Below are 19,287 nucleotides of genomic sequence, written 5' to 3' on the forward strand. Positions count from 1 at the left end.
GGTCAGATCCTTGCTCGGTAAACATTGCCGTGGTTATGACTGCTGCAGTGATGACTGGTTAAAGAAGGATTGAATGGCTCAAGTCCACCCAGCCTCAGCCCTCTCCTTCACTCCATTACGCCTCATTACATCACCTCTTTCACAGAAGGGTTAGAGTCGGGCTGATAGGAGGCAGTCTGTGAGCTAGGAGAGCTGGGGAGGAGAAAGGGGTTGCAGAAGCCCAGAAGGGTCTGCTCACACGTCTACCTCTCCACAAGTCAGGTGCAAATGCCCATAGGAAGAATGAAAAGCAAAGGAGACAGCTCAAAGCTAAAGCAGTATCAGATTTTTAGCTGTGCTATCAGCTCCCAGACAAATTGCTAATAATGCATGACCATGGGTTCTTGGTAGTAAGGACATATTCTGCACACTGCCTCTTTCGCTGCTAACACAATATGATTTTCAGTGTGAAAAATGGCTGAAGCACACAGAAATGGCCCAGTCAGAGCACCTCATTCACACACACACACACACACACACACACACACACACACACAGAGAGAGAGAGAGAGAGAGAGAGAGAGAAACAGAGAGTTAAGAAAGCTTTAATTATCTCTGCAGTAGGTCTTTTTGAAAATCAGGTATTCCAAACTAGAAGCTCTAAGCTGTTTCCCTTATGTTTTTGCATGGCTGACAGCAAAATTCAAGAAAGCTTATGAGAAGCTGGGAAAGGTGAATTCAGTGCATTGGGCCAGTTCAGTTTTGCAAGTTGAAATGTAAATTCCTTTAGCAATTAATAAACAGATTGTTCTCCTCTTTGCAGTGGCAGGGCCAAGCTGCTAGCTTCGACAGTGAGAGCTCGTGCCCATCTCCGAAACCACCTCCGACACCATGAGATGTGCAGCCAAATAACACAAATGGGACTCAGCAATGTTCTCTTTGCACTTGTTCAACCGTCTAAACAGTGTTGTGCAGTCGCAGCAGCGGCAGCAGCAGCAGCAGCCGTCCGTCACTCCAGAGTCTTACCTGCTCCTGTGTAGGTCAAGGCTGAGACACTTGTCATGTGGTCAGATCTGTCTTAGTCTTTTCTGTCTCCCAAGGTGATGTTTTTGTGGTTTTTCACTTTTTATGGGTCTGCTGGTATGAAAAGAAAAAAAAAAAGAGTAGGAAAAGACAAAGGGTGGAAAGCCCAGAAGTTGGTTCTAGAAAATACAAGGTACAGTTTTTTGGAAAGAGGTGGATTGAGTTTCTGAAATGCTGTGTCTCCAGCAAGCTCCACAACCCTGGAAAAGGAGGAGGCGTGGTGGGACTGTGGCTGCATTTTCAGTGCCCTGCAGGAATGGGGTGAATCCATGGAAGAGCCTTTGTGAGGTGAATTACTAGTCTTTGAAGCTCTTCGCTGGCAGGACATAAACCACATTGGGACCCTCAGTCCCGTGTTGAAATCACAAGACCTCTGAGGCGCTTGTGAGCCTTCAGCTGATGTGCAAGGTTCCTCACTCCCCTTCCTCGTTGGCTTTCCCCATGAATTGAAAACATCTTGATTCCTCATGGGAACTTAGTCACTTTCTTTAGGAATGATTCCACCAAAACTAAACACGCCATATGTTTTCTGATGCACCACAGTTAATGATTGCATTTGTTTGAAAACAGGATCTTTGTCCTCAGAAATAACCTTCATTGTAAAGTAAGAGAGAAACATATGTTCTGGAATGATTTCTGCATTATACATAGCTTTATAATTCCATGAAGTATCAAGCTGCTGTTTAAAATGCCTAAACAGATTAAAGAAAAACCTAGATTAAATGTTCTTTTCCAAATGGGGAGTTTTGAAATCCAAGTAGCAGTTTGAGTCCATCTTTCTATGAAGAGTATGTTTTTGATTGAAACCGAGTCAGCGTAAGCCTATTTCAGCCCCTTTGGCTCTTTGACAATATTCATCTTAAACTTTAGTTCTATAAATTACTAAGTATTTCAGTGTTGTTTGTTTCAGTGGTTGTGAGGGTTTCTTGTTTCCTTTAGATCTTTACCTTAGGCCAAACTCAGTTTAGGAAAAAAAAATTGTTTGAACTATTCTGTGTTGTAATAGCACATTTCTGTTGAGTTAATAGTGGTCTTCCCACCAACCCCTAAAACCAGGTTGATTTGCTCAATCTCAGTTTGTATAACCCCAGTAAGTGCATGGAGGTGAGTTTCTACTTCGACTTGTGGTGACACAATGCCAGTTTCCAGCGCTGTGTGTACTACTTGCAAGAGGCAAGTCTGCTGAAGAACCCCTTCTTTTAACAGTGGAAAATCAAGAACAGAAAATCTGTTCACACACCTGTGTCTTATTCTTTATATATGTTACATGGTAGAGGAGCAGCGACCAATAAAGTATCCCTCATTTTAAACCAAGTTGTCAGATTTCTCTGCTGATAGAACTCTGCATAGTATCTTCTAGCCCTAAAAATGACCGGGTTGGGCATGAATTAACAGGATATTGTGGCAAAAGGAGTTTTCTGCTTACAAAAGTAAATGTAGATAATCCTAAACTCCAGCCTGTACTGAGCCTTAGGCTAGGGACTCATGTGTAAAGATGACTTTTCTCCCCAGATATCTTGTCATTGACAGGCCTTCCTAGTCTGGTAGTCCTGCATTTGGGTGTTCTCCTGACAGTGAGAAAAAACCCAAGGTCATGACAAGATTCCTGGCAGGCGACAGACTTCATTATGATTCTGACTCTAGACTGACCCCATCAAGATAGTCGTTTCTGTCAGTGAACAGATGCTGTAGGCCTTGCAATTACAAAGGAGACAACTGAGTTTCCTGGGTCATAAGGAGTCCAGAAATTAGTGTGAGAAGTTCCTTCTGGAGGTGAACTCAAAATTCATGTCCAGCTGTCATCATTAAACCCTTAGGCAGGTGAGTATAACCTATTCTAACCTCTTGGAGAAGGGAGTGTGATCAATGTGAATCACAACAGTATTGCTCATCTGAGGCATTCCTTATATCCAAGCAGCTATCTCCCATGAGTGAACATCCCAGTGGTTTCAGAAAATCATTTCCTGAACAGATTCTAGCCAGCCCCTACACCACCCTGACCAACTGCAACCGCTGCTGCTCTAGCAGTCTGGGTCTATTCCTACAGGCTTGGGAGCCCACCCCAGGGAGGCTTTTATCTCCTGAAGCCTCATCCCCAGCACCCTCAAGGTAGACTAGTCCTCAGCCTGAATCATGAATGAAACCTGAACATCTGCCAACTTCATTATCTAGCCCAGTATCTCTTCCCTCACAGAGAAGAAAAAAATGAAATACAAAGTTGATCCATTTGTTGGCTTTCTCTGGCCAGAGAAACCTCTCAGGTTGTTGCTGTGAGCTTTGATGAAGTTGTGATAACCAGGGCCATTTGCATATAGGTTTTTTTTAAAAACATGAAAAGTTCCCTTCTCCTTTATTTAGCAGTGTTTCTGGGCTGAAAGATGCCCTCCTCCCCCTCTACGCTTACCCAGGACGTTAATTAATTGCATTGTCATTTAAAATATTATGTCGTTAATTACTCATTCGTGTCTTCCCACCCCGTCACAGCCTGGAGTTTTTATTCAATTAAATCTCTGTCTCTTGCCCATTTCTCTTGTCATTTTATGTTCCTGGGGTTTAGCAGTCAACACACGCACAGGGCATCTCAAAGCTTTCCTTTTCAATCTTTGCTTCACATGGATAACCACTTCCCTTCTATCAGAGGTAGAGCAGAAGGGCTTGTTTGTTTTTTGTTCTGTCCAAGGAATACCTGTGTACCTCATCAGGCTGGAATCCACCTGTGTTTTGTCAGGCTTGTGGCTCGGAGATCATTTGGCGCACAGGGCTCCGCTGTTCCCTCAGCTGTTCAGCTCAACAAGCAGCCCCTGCAGATGCTGAAGCTCCCCTAGGGAAGTGGGCCACACACTCACATCTGGGAAGTACGATGCTGTCACCCACCAGTAGAGGAATCCTGCTAACCATCGTAAAACATAATTTGGCAAAGCCATGGGAAAATACTATTGCAGCCTCAAAATTTTTTTTTAAAAAAAGAACATTCTAATGTAATAGAATATCTCTCTGCTCGCCTGCAGCTTTTAATTAATTTAGAGAGCAGTCTGTAGAGAGGGGAGTGGAAGGGACCATCCATTCCTGCACATCTGCATCTAAATGAGGGGTGCTCCACCATGAGAGGCCCAGTGAGCTGAACTGCTGACAGCAGCACTCTACTGCCTGAAGAGGCAGCCTCCCCTTACCAGTGGCTTCCCATCAGGTCACCCAGCAGCCAGCAGGATGCAGCAATGTGCTGGTCACATCTAGAGCTGATAAACCAAAGGGGTCATTGTGTCTGTTAGTATAGGCTGGGCTATGCTGCAATTACAACCTGCAGATTGCAGTAGCTGAAAACCACAAAAGCCTATTTCTCATCCATGATAGGCGCCCATCACAGGTCAGCTAGGAGCCTTGCTCATCTTATTTATTCAGGGGGACTCAGGAGGACAGAGTAGCTGACATCTCAAACACTGCTAGTTGCCACCCATAAGGGAGAAGAGCACTTGGAAGGGTCTCCTACTGGCCTAAATGCTCTAGTAACACGTCACTTTTCTTCACAGTCCACTGCCAGAACTACTGATAGAGTCTCACAAAAAAGGCTCGAGTTCCCCGGGGAAAGAAAAACTGGAAATACTGAGTTAGCAGCACCTGGGAAGACCCACAGTGAATGTAAACAGGCCTGTGGAGGCTGACAGCTACTGAACGATGGATTCAGAAACACTAACACAGGCATCCATGTGTTCTATTGATTGTCAAATGACTTGCCCACAGAAAGCTTTTAGTCTAGTACAATGGCACTGAGTAACAATAGTTCAAGGTAGAAAATGGAAGTGCAGTTAGGGAGGTGAAGTAAAAGGCTATGGAGGTCCAAGAAAGAACATCCCAGCTCAGCAGAATGAGCGGCAGCTTCAGGTGCGAAGTGGCTCTGATCTAGGCGTTGAGGCTGAGTGGGATTTGGAAGTGTGGAAGTTGTGGGGAGGAGGCATATTGCAAACTGAGGGGCCCACACAAGTGAAGGTCCAGAGCCAGAATGCCTAGGGCTGCCACTACCCTGAATCTAGCGGAGACAGTGAACCCCCTGAGTTCAAGTGTTACCCTGCTTGCACTAGTCAGCCCAGGCAGAGTGCAGGACTTCTGCCCATGGAGCCCTGCTGTCCCCAGCCCTGGCCCCAACCCACCAGACTCTAGACCTGGCCCCTGTGTAGCTCTTGCCAACTGCCTCCACTGGGAACTGGACCTGCTGCCCCACCCTCCATTGGTGGCTTGGCACCTGCTCCTCTGACTTTGAGACTCAGTCTAGCGGCCTCATCCCATCCACTTAACCAGCCTTTCCTCCCTGGGCTATTTATCAACCAGAAGCCACTTGGGACTTTATGATCTGTGCCACATCCTGCTCTCCTTCAGGGTGAGCCCTATCCAGAGGTCTGATTCCTTAGTAGAAGGAACAGGACCAGCCTCTTCCCAGCTTTCCCTTGGCTGGTTCATAGCAGCAAGCCCATGTGGAGATACTGGAGGTGAAGAGATGGGCAGGCAGTTGTGGCCATCCACTCAAGAGGGAGTGTAGGGCTGACCCAGACACAAGCAGAGTACCTGTACAACATGTGGTGGTCACAGCCAGATGTGGCGGTTCACACCTGCAATCCCAGCACTTTCAGAAGCCAAGGTGGGAGGATTGCTTGAGCCCAGGAGTTTGAGACCAGCCTGGGCAACATAGCGAGACCCAATCTCTATTTTTTAAAAATTTGATGGTCACAGAGGGAAAACGCAACACCACTGACAGCTGAGCTCATCTGAAAGACAGGGAGAGGAAAGGGGGTTTCCCAAATGTTGTATGTTTTTATACCTTGGAAACTAAGTGTTCTATGCCTTCCACAGGAACCAGAAATTCAGCAGAGCAAGAAAAAGTGATGAGTCCCATTTGGGCCAAACTGAGTTTGAGATGCTGGAGGGATGTCTAGCAGACAGCTGCAGTTCAAGACGCAGCCTGGCAGCGAGGTCAGGTGTGAGATGTTAGTTTATAGAAACCTTACACCACAAAGTGATGTGAAGACAGGAGGCTGACGCTGCTAAGTGAGTACAACTAAGCGAGTACAACTAGACGAGGGAGCCTAAAAAGAGGTTCTTCAGGAACCATCAGCATTTAGAGGTCAAGGGAAAAGAAAGTGAAGTGAATCATGATGGAGAGGTGCCCAAGCAAGGTTGATTGATGCAAATGCTGATGAACAAAAACAGATCAATCAAGGGCTTCCTAAAATGATTCTTCATAACAAGCGAATCCAAGTTGCTTCAATATAACTCGATTCACAAAAGTCCATTTTCACCTATGTTTGCAGGGCCCCAACTCTTTTTTTGTCTCCCATCAGCTCGGCCCTTGATGTTTTAAAAAGAACTGTGTAAAATATACATAACATAAAATTTACCATTTTTAATTGTGTGGTTCAGAGGCATTAAGTACATTCACATTGTTGTGCTAACATCAACGCCATCCATCCACAAAGGTCTTTTCATCTGGCAAAACTAAAATTCTCTACCAGTTAAACACTAACACCCCATTCCTCCCTTCCCCCAGCCCCTGTCCACCACCATCCTACTTTCTGTCTTTATGAATTTGACTACTATAAGTACTTCATATGAGTGGAATACAACAGGCTTTTTCTTTCGTGGCTGCTTTATTTTACTCAGCATCATGTCCTCAACAGATGTTGTAGTATATGTCAGAATTTCCTTCTGTTCTAAGGTGGAATAATATTCCATTGTATGGATATGCCACATGTTGTTTATCCATTCACTCACCCATGGCTATTTGGGTGGGTTCCATGTTTTAGCTTTTATGAATGATGCTACTATTATTGTACACTATAGGTGGACAAACATCTCTTTGAGACCCTGCTTTCAATTCTTTTAGGTGTATACCCAGAAATAGAATTGCTGGACTATACAGTAATTCTGTTTTTAATTTTTTTGAGGAACCACCATATTGTTTTCCATAGCAGCTGCACTATTTTATTACATTCCCATCAGCACAGCACAAGAATTCCAGTATCTCCACATCTTCACCAACCCTTGCTTTTATGATAGTAGCCATCCTAATGGGTGTGAAGTAGTATCTCATTGTGGTTTTGACTTGCATTTTCCTAATGGTTAGTGATGTTGACCATCTTTTCATGTGCTTAGTGGCCATTTGTGTGTCTTCTTTGGAAAAAATGTTGACTTAAGCCCTTTACCCATTTCGAACTGGGTTGTTTTTGTTGTTATTGTTGAGTCGTAGGAGTTCTTTATATATTCTGGACATTAATCTTTTATCAGATATGTGATTTGAAAATATCATCTCCTATTCTATGGGCTGCATTTTAACGCTGTTGATCATGTCCTTTGAGGCACAAAAGCTTTTAATTCTGATGAAGTCCAATTTGTCTTTTTTCTTCTGTTGCTTGTGCCTTTGTATCCAGTAAATCATCACCAAATTCAATGTCATGAAGATTTCCTCTGTTTTCTTCTAAGAGTTGTATAGGTTTAGCGCTTTACATTTAGGCCTTTGATCCATTTTGAGTTAATTTTTCCATATACTGTAAGGTAAGGGTCCAACTTTATTCTTTTGCTTGTGGGCATCCAGTTTTCCCATCATCATTTGTTGAAAAGACTGTCCTTTCCCCCACTGAATGGTCATGATACTTTTGACAAAAATCATTTGACCATATATGCAAGGGTTTATTACTAAGCTCTCTGTTCTAATTATTTGGTCTATATGTTTGTCTTTATACCAGTTCCATACTGTTTTGATTACTGTAGCTTCAAAGTAAGCTTTGAAATCAGGAAGAATGAGTCCTTCAAATTTGTTCTTTTTCAAAATTGTTTTGGCTATGTAGGGTTCCCTGAGATTCCATATGAATTTTGGGATGAATTTTTCAATTTCTTCAAAAAACATCTTTGGGATTTTAACAGAAATTGCCTTGAATCTGTGGGTTACTTTGGGTAATATTGGCAGGAATCCAACTCTTGAAGACACTATAATCACTCCACAAGGTGCCATTTGCTGACATTCTGTCAATAAATCCACCTCTGCTCTGAGAACCCTCCTGATATACACATATTGTGATCCTTGGTTACAGAACCAAGTACATGTGGAAGTCAAACCTAGCTAACCAGACCTTTTACACTAAACTCAACTCTTACCAATTCCCTGTGAAAGTCATCTCCCACAACTGCAAATGTCCTGGCCCAATTCCCAACCCAACAACAGAACTCAATCCTGAAGTCCAGCTTCTCTCTCCTGCCCTACCTCAGCCCCAGAATGCTCAAGAACTTCAACTGTGCTTACTCACATTATGGCAGGCTCACCTCTTTTTCTACATACACATGGGTATTTACTCATCTATTCACTCAAAACACATGTGTTGAGCATCTAGTGTATATCAGGTATCATGTTAGAGATGAGGACATGCAAATTTAATAATAATAATAATTAACATACACTAAGCAGTTACTATATGCCAGGCATTGTTCTAAGTGCTTTACATGCAAAATCTCATCTAATTCTCCCTCCAGCCCTAAGAGGGTAAAGAGCTTGCCCAAGATCATGAAACTGAACCCAGGTAATTAAATCCCAGAGCTCACATGCTTAAGCATGACGCTAAGCTGCCTTCTAATAAAACATAGCTCTTTAAGGAGCTCACAATTCAGAGGAGGAGACAAACGAAGAAATAGAAAATTACTCTGTAATACAGTAAGAGCAAAGCTTGAGAAATACCAGAGATTTAAGACATCCTAGAGAAGGATTACCTAACCCAGACAACTATGCCTATTCCTTCATGGTGTACCCCTAAATGTACCTTCTGAAACCCCAGCCTCATCCCTTCCAGGAGAGGGTCCCGTCATGGCCTCTTTGAGAACCATCAGCCGTGCATACTAATTTGATCCCCCATATCAGTTACTCCTCCAGGAGCAGCTGAAGAGTTGTGGGATCTGCCTATCAAACCCAACCCTAGCCAGTAATCCCAAACGACAATGATGCAAATGATGGACAATGCAAGGAAGACTGAAGCTGGTATAACTTCACAGCTCTACTGAAAAGCAGTGTTGAGCTTCAAAAAGGCAGGAGAGCTCACCACGCTGTTACAATATGCAGCTCCAGACAAAACCTGAGCCATGAGACTTGACAAAAAGGGAAATTTGGTGATGAGCTGATGAGCTGCCACAGGAGAGGGCAGACAATACGGAGAGTTCACAGGAACCCTGCAAACTCAGGCACTCCCACAGGCTAGCTCAGCTCTCCTGCCTCCTTGCATCTCTTTCCTTTCAGTACCAGAGTTGTGACTCACCTCCTGCAGCAATCTCAGCTGAGGGCGACTAACTCACAGTAAATTAGTACTGGGGAAAGGAATGGAGGAGATATGTGACTCTTTTCCCTGAGGTGGCTCTTTTATCCATACAGTTTGGGGAAGTTTGGTGACACATCAGAGATTATCCAGAGATACACAGAGCACCAATGTGGGCAGATGCCCCAGGCTTTCGTGAGCCATGTAGCATTTCTGCTTTTCTCTGTGGCTTCACCTTGCAGTCTGTACCTAGGCTAGGTTTGTGGGAACATTTCAGGCTGGAGCAATAAGGAATGAAACCTGGGGCTAGAAATTCTGTTTGTGGAAATGTGAGTCCCTGAGATGACAGAGGACTTGCTAATCATAGTTGAAAGGGCTATGGCCCGTTGTACCATGGTCTTCCATCTCTCTGGAAAAATTACCAACAATGACACACAGCAGTTACAATGGATTGTGAAATCAAAGAACCAGACAAACTTCACACATTGTCTTCCTTAAATTACTAAGAACTTTCTTTGCCGAATGATCCAAATATAACTGACTTACTGTGCAGAGAGATTCCTCATCTGCCTCCTGGATGCTAACCTGTAGCTGTCCTCCTGCCCCTGGCTCTCCCTCTCCCTGACAAGGAAGTAGGGGTGAGAGGGGGGTGTGAAATTGTATTCTTCAGTTTATTTAATCCCGGTGGCTACCTAGCATGTGAAGATAGATTTGCCTCTTTGACACCAATACATTTGGTAAGCTCAAGAGCCTAGAGGCAGAAGACCTGGGTTAAATTCTGGCTCCTCGAGCCTCCCCAGTCTGCCCTGGATGGATCACTTATGCTCTCTGAGCCTCACTTCCCTCATCTGTAAAACGGGGATGGCAACGTTCATGGCAGTGGTCAGGCTCGACTTCTGACCCCATTGTGAGAACATCCTGCAGCCTAGCTGCCTGGACAGTCTCCTCTTTCTCTGAAGGCCCCTGCTCAGCCTTTACAACCAGGTAACTTGTGCTGCTCTTAAGCATGGAGAGGGTGGCAGGAAGCAGAGGGGGGGTGTAAGGAATAAATCAAGTGGCTGGATAATTACTTTAGAATAACTTAAGCACTGAACGTGGAAGAGAAACAAAAGTGATGACATTTAATGAATGTGTCAGTTGATATCTCACTCATTCCAGCTGTCTTTTAAAATGTCAGATACCCCATTCCTTTTCCTTGCAGCTGGAAGGTACATGCTAAAAACAATTCTGTCCCAGTAGGTTAGCACGGGCACATAATTCAGAAGCAGGAGGTCCTAGAGGCTGCGGGAACAGGAGACAATACCCATCACCCTAGACAGCTGGACGCTGCAGCTGCTCCTTGCGCCCCGCACAGGGCCATTCTCCTAGCTCTTCAGCTACCTTCTTGCTATCAACCATAAAAAAACACACAAGATGTCGATGCCAAGAGAAAGACAGTCAGTGTGCTTTAGAGTCCTTTCCCCTAGTTTGTGTCTCTTCAAACTTCTCAGGGCTTGAAAGTTTTCGAGAGAAAACCTTAGCTGAACTCCAGGGAGAGAGAAAGCCAGGAGACGCTTGCTCCAGAGAACTCCAGGCTCAGGCATTTCCATTCTGAGCTGATTGGCCCTTGGCTCAGGCTTCTATAAATACCAGATACTGCTTTAGAGACAAACCAGGGGAACAAACCAGCTGGATTTTCACTTTGGGGGAAAATGTGAAACCAAGCGGTACCAAACAGTTTTCATCTCAAACTCCAACCCTTACCCCCTAAAGGGAGCTTCCTCACTTTCAGCCACAGCTGAGCAGCCGCCTCTTCAACCTCACAGGGTGCTGAGCTACAAGGAGGAGGAGCCGCTAAAGAGCAAGCAAAAAACTGGCGAGTGTCAGACAACCCAGAAACGGAAGTGACCTCGGCAGTCCGAAAAGTTCCAGCAACCCCAGCTTATTGACCCGAGCGCAGCTTCTGGCTTGAGGAGCAGAGAGGGCCGTGGTCTTCTAGGACATCTGGGGAGAAGCGCAGAGTGAGCTAGTGTGGGACAACTATGAACAGCTCAGCTTTGGCCAAGCACAGCCGTTCAGGGAAGACACAGTGACAGGTCAGAGCAGACGCCACCCTTCCACTGTCCAGTTTAGAGCCAGGTTGTGCCGGGAGTCCATACCAGCCCCTCAGGCGAAGCCGGAGCTCCACTGCCTCAGTGCTCCCTTACTGAAGGAGCAGAGCCCAACCACGCCCACGCTCACCCCTGCTGACCTGCTCACCAATGCTCAAAGTCAATGGCTTATTAAAGGACGTGTTTCCAACCCATGTTCTCCTCGGCTGCCAAAGTGCCTCCGGCAGCCAATCAGCCCCTCCCTCCTGGAGGTTCTCTCCTTGTCTGACTCTGGGATCCTGCATGAGATCCAGCTTTGCTGCCATCCTGACTCTTCTGCACACCTCCTCGCAGTGAGAAGGCTGCTCCAGCCCTCCACCCTCTCCCTGCACACTCTTACCCATCTCACGTCCACCTCCACTTCACCTACCGCCTCCACGCCAGGGCTGATCTGTGTCCCCAGCTACCATTATTCTTCTCAGCACCCGGCCCAAATTGTCACCTGCCATTAGACAAGGCCCTGAGATATCCTGCCACAACCTAAACCCAACATATCCTTCAGAGCCGCTCCTCAGCCTCTGCAGACTTCAGCAGCATTGTCCCATCAGTTTAACCCTTGACTCCTCTCTCCCTCAATCCGCCAGCATGTCCTATTTACTTATTTTGTGTCGTCTCCTTCTTTCTTATCTCACTGCCCCACTCTCTCTGGGCCCTCACTACTTCCCACTACTGTTATCTCTCCTACTGGAATTTCGACTTCTCACCCTCATGTATAACAATTGAGAGATTAAAAACTCTAATACCTTCTGGGGCTAAGCAGGTGTAAATGTGTGAGGCTGTAAAACAAATGTAGAGTTGTAGGTTGTGGGAACTGGAAGGTGAAAGCTCTATTTAAAGACATTCAAATGCAAATTAAAAAAAAAAAAAAAAAGGCTGGGCACAGTGGCTCATGCCTGTAATCCCAGTACTTTGGGAGGCCAAGGCGGGTGGATCATTTGAGGTCAGGAGTTCAAGATCAGCCTGACCAACATGGTGAAATCACGTCTCTACTAAAAATACAAGAAAAAAAAAAAATAGCGGGCGTGGTGGCGGGTGCCTGCAGTCCCAGCTACTTGGGAGGCTGAGGCAGGAGAATAGCTTGAACCCAGGAGGCAGAGGTTACAATGAGCCAAGACTGTGCCATTGCACTCCAGCCTGGGCAACAAGAGCAAAACTCCATCTGAAAAAAAATTTTTTAAATTTTAAAAATTTTTTTGAAAAGCTAACACTGTTGGGCAAACTAATCAGATTCAGCCCCTGGACAACTACTTCTGAACCCCTAAAAAGCTGTTCTCCACTCACCTACTAATTTATTCATCCTAAAACCTTTGCCAGGCATCCCACTATTACTCATAATTTTTTACTAACTCCCCTTTTGCCCACAGAAGGAGAAAGGAATGATTAATGTTTGCATAGAGCTTTAAAAATTACCAAGCACTTTGCCTTACATGAAACTGACAATGCATTAATCTGGTGTTCAAAACACTTCATGAGTCTTCAGCATCCGTTTCTATGGCCAAATGCAACATCCTCCTCTCACCATAGTTTGTTTATACTGTGTATCTTCAGGATGTCCTCCCTAGTCTCAGGAAACCTAATCCCACTTATTCTTGGGGCCTAACTACAGCCTCTCCAGAAAAGCCTTCCAGAACAGCCCCACAGGGGTTAATGCTTTTCCCTCCCATACCTTGAGCCGGTGCTGGGCACACTCCCTTATTAGAAGCTGGTGTCCTATTTCTTTCATGCCGTTTCTCGCCTGGCTCCCACCCGCTGCCCTGCACATCCAGGTGCCCCATCATGGGGAGCCTGTCAGAGAGGAGGCACCTACAGCCAAGAGGGGAGGACAAATGAGCCAAAACCAGAGTCAAGTACCCAGATTCAGAATACCCAGCATGGGATTCAGAAAACAGTTAACACAGTAACCCCACAAACATGGTCTATGATGGACAATGCAAGGAAGAAGTCTTGGTGTGATTTAACAGAGGATGCTCTCCATCAGCGACTCAAACTTTACTGTGCATTTGAGCCATCTAGAAAGCTTGTTAAAAATGTAAATTGCTACCCACAGAAGTTCTGATGCACTAGATTGGAGCCTAGGAATCTGCACTTCAACAAGCTGGCTGGTGATTCTGATGCATAACAAAGTCCAGGCACATGCTTCAAGGAACATTAAGCCCAGAATTAGAGATGTGGCTTTACCTGGCATGGGATGGTTGTTCCTAAGTTGAGAAAACCCTGACCCAGACACAGCTCACAGGGGGATTGTGTTCCCCTGTGATGGGACTTGTATGTCTACTTAGGTCTGTTCATGAACAATTTGGGGCTGTGACTATTTCCCCCTCTGGCATTTGGCTGGCAGCCTCATGAGCAACACACTGCCAGACTTGCACAGGAGGGGGTGTTAGCAAAGGCACCCCCTCTGCGAGCCTTGCCCAGTGCCCTGAAGGTCACCCCACACCAATGCTACTGTAATTTAGTCCCCACTACAGCAGGGTGAAACATCTGCTTCCCATGACCACAGAGAAAAAGCAGAAGCAGACAGGTTGATCATGACTGAGAGCATCTGTTTTATACCAGGCTAACTGCAGGTTGGGCAGAAGCAGGGCAGGAGGCAGTGGTGGAGCGCTGCCCTGGGCTGGTCACCTCTTCACACCCCTCTCCCTAACCCAATCTTTTCTTTCCTATAGCCAGCAACCCTTTCCTAAGCACTGAAGGACAGGTACAGGAGAATGTTAGGAAGTAGACTCTAGATTATTGGGGTCTCATCAGGGCAGAAGGTAAGTGTAAAGGTGAGTGTCTCAGGGGGCATTAGTCCTAGCCACTGGGTCTGAGGATGGAAGATTAAGTGAGCCTCAGTTTCGCTGCCCATGAGAAAGTGTCTTGAGTTGCCCCACAGCAGTGACCTTTCTCCCAAGCTCCCAACTTCCTGCTGAAGAACTCCATGTAGAAGACTGCAGTGAGCTCACACTCAGTGCATCCGCTATCAATTGACACTCCTTCCTTCTGGCCACCAGTCCCCTCCGGGTCCCCTCTCATTAATATTCTTATCCCCAGGCCCAGAGGCTCTGACTCATCTTTTCTTCCTTCCTTCTTCCTTTCCTTTCCTTTCTCTTTCTCTTTTTATTTTTTTAAGACAGGATCTGGCTCTGTTGCCCAGTCTGGAGTGCAGTAGCAAGGACATGGCCCACTGCAGCCTCTACCTCCTGGGCTCGAGCTATCCTCCCACCTCAGCCTCCTGAGTAGCTGGGACCACAGATGTCCACCACTGTGCCCAGCTAATTTTTTAAAACAATTTTGTTGAGATGGGAGTCTCACTATGTTACCCAGGCTGGTCTTGAACTCCCCTGCTCAAGCGATCCTTCCACCTTGGCCTCCCAAAGTGCTGGGATTACAGGCATGAGCCACCATGCCCAACCTTGATTCATTTTTCTATTCCTCCCTCACTTCAGCCCCAATCACTCACTGAATTCTGTCCATTTCACCCACAGAACATCTCATACCCGTCCCCACCTTTCAGAAACCACACCTACCTTAGTTCAGGACTTCTTCGCTTCTGTCCCAGGCATCCAGGAGTTTACTAAGGGGTCTTCAGACATCTGCTCTTCTACCTCCCTAGCCCTTTGGTTCCCAGCCTGGCACTCTTAAATATCTAGGGGTCTTCAGTATTTAAAAGAACTCCTGGAAACTATACATTTACCCCAATAAAGCATCACAGACTATTGATAAATGTAATGTGTTAAATGTCCAAAATCAAACTGCCAGATCTATGGGGGTAAATTAATGAAAGGGATTTCCTGGTAATGAAAGGTTAGGACCCACTGCCAATCTACTTCACACAGCCCCAGTTAGCTATCTCTCTGAAACAAAGGTCTAATGTCACCTCTCTTAAGACCTCAGTTCCTTCAAATTCCCTACTGTGGCATTTGAGTCCAGCCATCATTGGGCCGTACATGGATGGTCACTTTCTCTCTCTACCCAAGCTACATTTTCCAAATACCCATGCACTTTCACTTTTCCATGACTTTGCTAATGCCTCTCCCTCATCCTAGAATGTTCTTCCCTCCCTCCTTTACTCCTTGAAATCTTTCTTATCCTTCACTTTCTTGCTCAAACATCCCTCCTCTATCTTTCCTGAGTTCTGCGTCTCTCAGATCATAACTATGAGCTCCTTCTTGTTTGTCCTTGTAAGTCCAGTGTTTGTATCTTCTTTCTAATACATATTTTATTCTGATGTATGTTATAGTAGGATCTCCCTCATCAAAGTAGAGGCTGCCTGAGAGCTGACGCCCATGGACGGCCCCACTTTGTCCACACTTTGCATAGTCCCTGACACATAGTAAGTGCTTGATAAGTTTTTTGGATAAACAGACATGCGAGTGAATGAGTAGACAGGTTCTTTTACAGGATAAAATCCATATCATCACAATGACCCACAGTGCTCCCACTGCCCCTGTGGTCTCAAGTGGCCACATAGGACCAGAATGGTCACTATCTTCCAATAATACTAATACTAATCACCGCAGCTGTCATCTGTTACATGATTATGATGTGCCAGTCACCATGCCAAATTCTTTACATACATAATCTAATTTAGTTCTGATGTCAACCTTTTGAGGTAGGTAATATTAATATCACCTCATTATATGGAAGAGGACACAAGGAAGAGAAGTAAAGTAACTTGCCCAAGGCCAAGGGAAGGAACTGAGAGTCAAGCCTAGATGAGCCTGGTGTTATTTGTTTTATTTTGCCTGTGAAGGGCATGGGCACCACCTCAGCCTGTGCCCACTGACTAAGCCAACAGCACAGATGACAGGTTTCTCTCTTGCCAGGGAGACTGTGAGTTCCACAGGGCAGATTGGGCCCAGGCCACAAAGGACAGACCACTGACTGGGCTTGCCCTGCCCTGGCCAAAGTGCAGGTGCTACCCGGGCCTGTGCCACTGACTGTCCCCAGACCGCAAGTGCTTCCTCTGCCCTACACCAGCCTTCCTCCCTCTGTGAGGCAGTACCTGGTGTCAAGCACCTCTGATGATGGATGCTTTCAATATTTTGGTCAGTCCCACTAAGAAGGTTTGAATATAAACTGGGCTAGCAGGAAAAGGTAATTAGGCAGCGCTTTCCTGATGAGGGAAGAGGATCAGCAGGTGTCAGATCAGAGATCAGAGTCTTGGTGTGCATTTAATCAAGTATCGCTGTTCTGTTCACATGTTGGATGGCAAAGCTTGAAAAAGTCTTAACCCACCTCTTTCTTCCTAACTCCCAGTAGAGGTGGAGGAAGGAGCCCAACGGTGCCCTACCCCCAAAATCAGCAAAACAAAACAAAACTGAAACACAAAACAGAGCTGTCAGCATCCCACGCCTCCTTCTTCTGCATTCTCAGCCCTTGATTATGAAAAAAATAACCAAAAAAGAACAGAGAGAACCCTGGGGACAAGGCTTTAGACAGACCCATGGCAGACAAAAGGATTGGAGGAAAGGGAAGGAATGCTTAAAAAGCAGTTAGGCAGTAGCTTGGAGTCATCTTATTTAAATTCTAAACAAGACCAGTATTCTGAGATAACAAAAGCCACTGTGTTTAATTAAGGGCATAAATGGTAGAAATATGAGACAGGAGCTTTTACAAGCTGTTAATGAGGTGGATGAGAAACCTCTAAAAATAAACCACAGCAAGTTTAAAGGGTAATTAGGGGTTTAAAAATAAACAGAGGGTGTCAATTTAAGAGAAGTTCCCTGCGAGGGCTCCTCCAATGAGTCCTCAGTAGGTAGGGCAGGCCAAAAAGAGAGACCCAAAGGAGTCAGGAGGCAGGTGTCCTCTTCTGACTTGGCCTTTGCTCCTTCCTAAACTTTTAAGAATCCTAATGAGCTCCCCGGCCCCACCACCACCCACAACAAGCAAATAAAGTCACTGTGAGGCAGCCTATGCCTTATTTAACATGTAGTCCCAAAAGAGGCCTGAGCAAATATTAGGGGATGAAAAACCTTAAGAGCAAAGTTATAAAAATCAATCCAGTTCCTGCATAGCCTGATAGCCTGCATCCTGATAGCCAAGATTTGTGCCTATGTGTGTGGGTGCATGGACACACAAACACGCAAACCACACACTCGCACACACAAACAAACCCCCACTTATCAATTGAGAGCTCCACTCAAGGCCATTGCACATGAATAGGGAGTAGGTGTTTGCTAAACCTTGAGGTGAAGTTCTTGCATGCCTCCCCCCTCCTGCCTCCCACCTCCACAATCTTTTTCCCCTTCCCCATTACTGCTTAAAATGCTAGCACATTAGGAAGCTGTTCTGTGGTCAGGTAAGTTGGGGAAGTTCTTCCCATAATATGCCCTTCGAGGAGATGCATGTTCATACATTTAACGGTCTAAGAACTGTGATCAGGAAATCTCTTTTTGTTTAACTCAGCATTTCCCAAATCCTTTGCCCATGTAATCCTTTTCCCACAGAGTACCATTTACCATCCCTCTCCACTACCTAGCCCCAAGTGGCAAAATTTGGGAGCATTAAACACTCCCCCAAAGGACCAGGAATTGGCCATAAGGAGGGATAACTGTAGCACAGGCCTCTTGCTTCTCCGTGGATGGGGCAGGTCAGTGGTCTCCCTCAAAGGGGCTAGAGAGCAGCAGGGCTAGTTATGGGGTGGGGGAAAAGGAGACCCACAAAGGGAAACAAGGAGCTCTGGGATAAGCATCCTTCCTTTAATTCATTTACTCTGCTGTCAACTTCTCTGCAAATATCAGGTAATACTGGTCTTTATGATTACAAAGTGGTGCCCACCTCTGGAGAGAATTCCGGTCCAGATTCTGGTCCAGTGCATATAGCTCTGCCCTGAGAATTCTGAGTCCTTTCTGCTCCTAATGGGAGCTGAAAAGTGAACTCAGTCAGAAGACCTGTGCAACCCAGGCAAAGTATTAATAACTGAACCCATTTTTATCACCTTTGTTCATTTGTAAAATTAGGACAATAATAACAGCTACTTTACAAAGTTGTTTAGAAGAGTAAATAATATATGCAAACATTTAATATCTTGTGGTATACTATGCAATATGAGGTATTTGTAATGATCAGAATACAGTATTTTCTCTTTCCCTGTACGCCTCCTTGGGTGATTTCCTCCACTCCCAGGTCGTGATTCCATGGAAATGTAGATGGATCTGAAAAACATATTTCCACCTGGATCTGTCTCCTGAATGCTAGATTTCTGTGACAGATTGGGATTTATTGTAAGAAAGCAGAAATCCAACGAAATCCAAGAACAGAAAAGTAAAATATTGCCAGATATGAGAGGTTCTAAAATCAGGAGAAACCCATTAAGAACAGAAGCAGCAACTCTATCTCTCCCTCTTGGGAGTCACCAGTCTCCAGGTGACTGCCCCATTCTCCCCTGGCACCCCACCTCATTCCTGTCTGCTCCTCATGCCCCCAGTGTATAGGACCCAACTGAAGAGCTCACTCCAAGTGATAATAGACCCAATGTCTCCTTGTTCAAAATTCGGGAGAAAGAGTCTGCTTTGATGAGCCTATCCATTCAACCCTGACAATGTAAGTCATAGGATTTGCTGCTCTGAGTTAGGTGTCCATCCCAGGTCCATGTGGCATGTAATGCTGTCCCTTCCAGCATCACTGAACAAGACAAATAATGAAAGCCTGTCAGTTTCATTCTATTGCTTGCCTGGCACACATAACCTTTTCCTTATTTGGACATTTTCAAAGGCACTTTCGTCTAATTGATCACATTTACAACTATAAATCATACATCCTCTCCCCATAGGAAATAACTTGAAGTCATATTCTGCTCCTCATTCAGAGGCAGTGAGTGTCTCAAGGCC

The 19,287-nt window shown here is 45.4% G+C and overlaps 1 protein-coding gene across 1 annotated transcript in view; it reads left to right on the forward strand.

The window, feature by feature from the left end:
• Positions 1-2,898, forward strand: part of SYT6 (synaptotagmin 6) — a 63,862-nt gene extending 60,964 nt beyond the window's left edge. The window contains exon 7 of the mRNA XM_054553908.2: positions 803-2,898. Coding sequence (XP_054409883.1) covers positions 803-874 — 72 coding nt within the window. The 3' untranslated portion in view covers positions 875-2,898. The remainder of the gene's footprint in view (positions 1-802) is intronic.
• Positions 2,899-19,287: the final 16,389 nt, after the last annotated feature.

Source organism: Pongo abelii, chromosome 1 (assembly GCF_028885655.2).
Source record: "Pongo abelii isolate AG06213 chromosome 1, NHGRI_mPonAbe1-v2.0_pri, whole genome shotgun sequence".
In the NCBI taxonomy this organism is placed as follows: Eukaryota; Metazoa; Chordata; class Mammalia; order Primates; family Hominidae; genus Pongo; species Pongo abelii.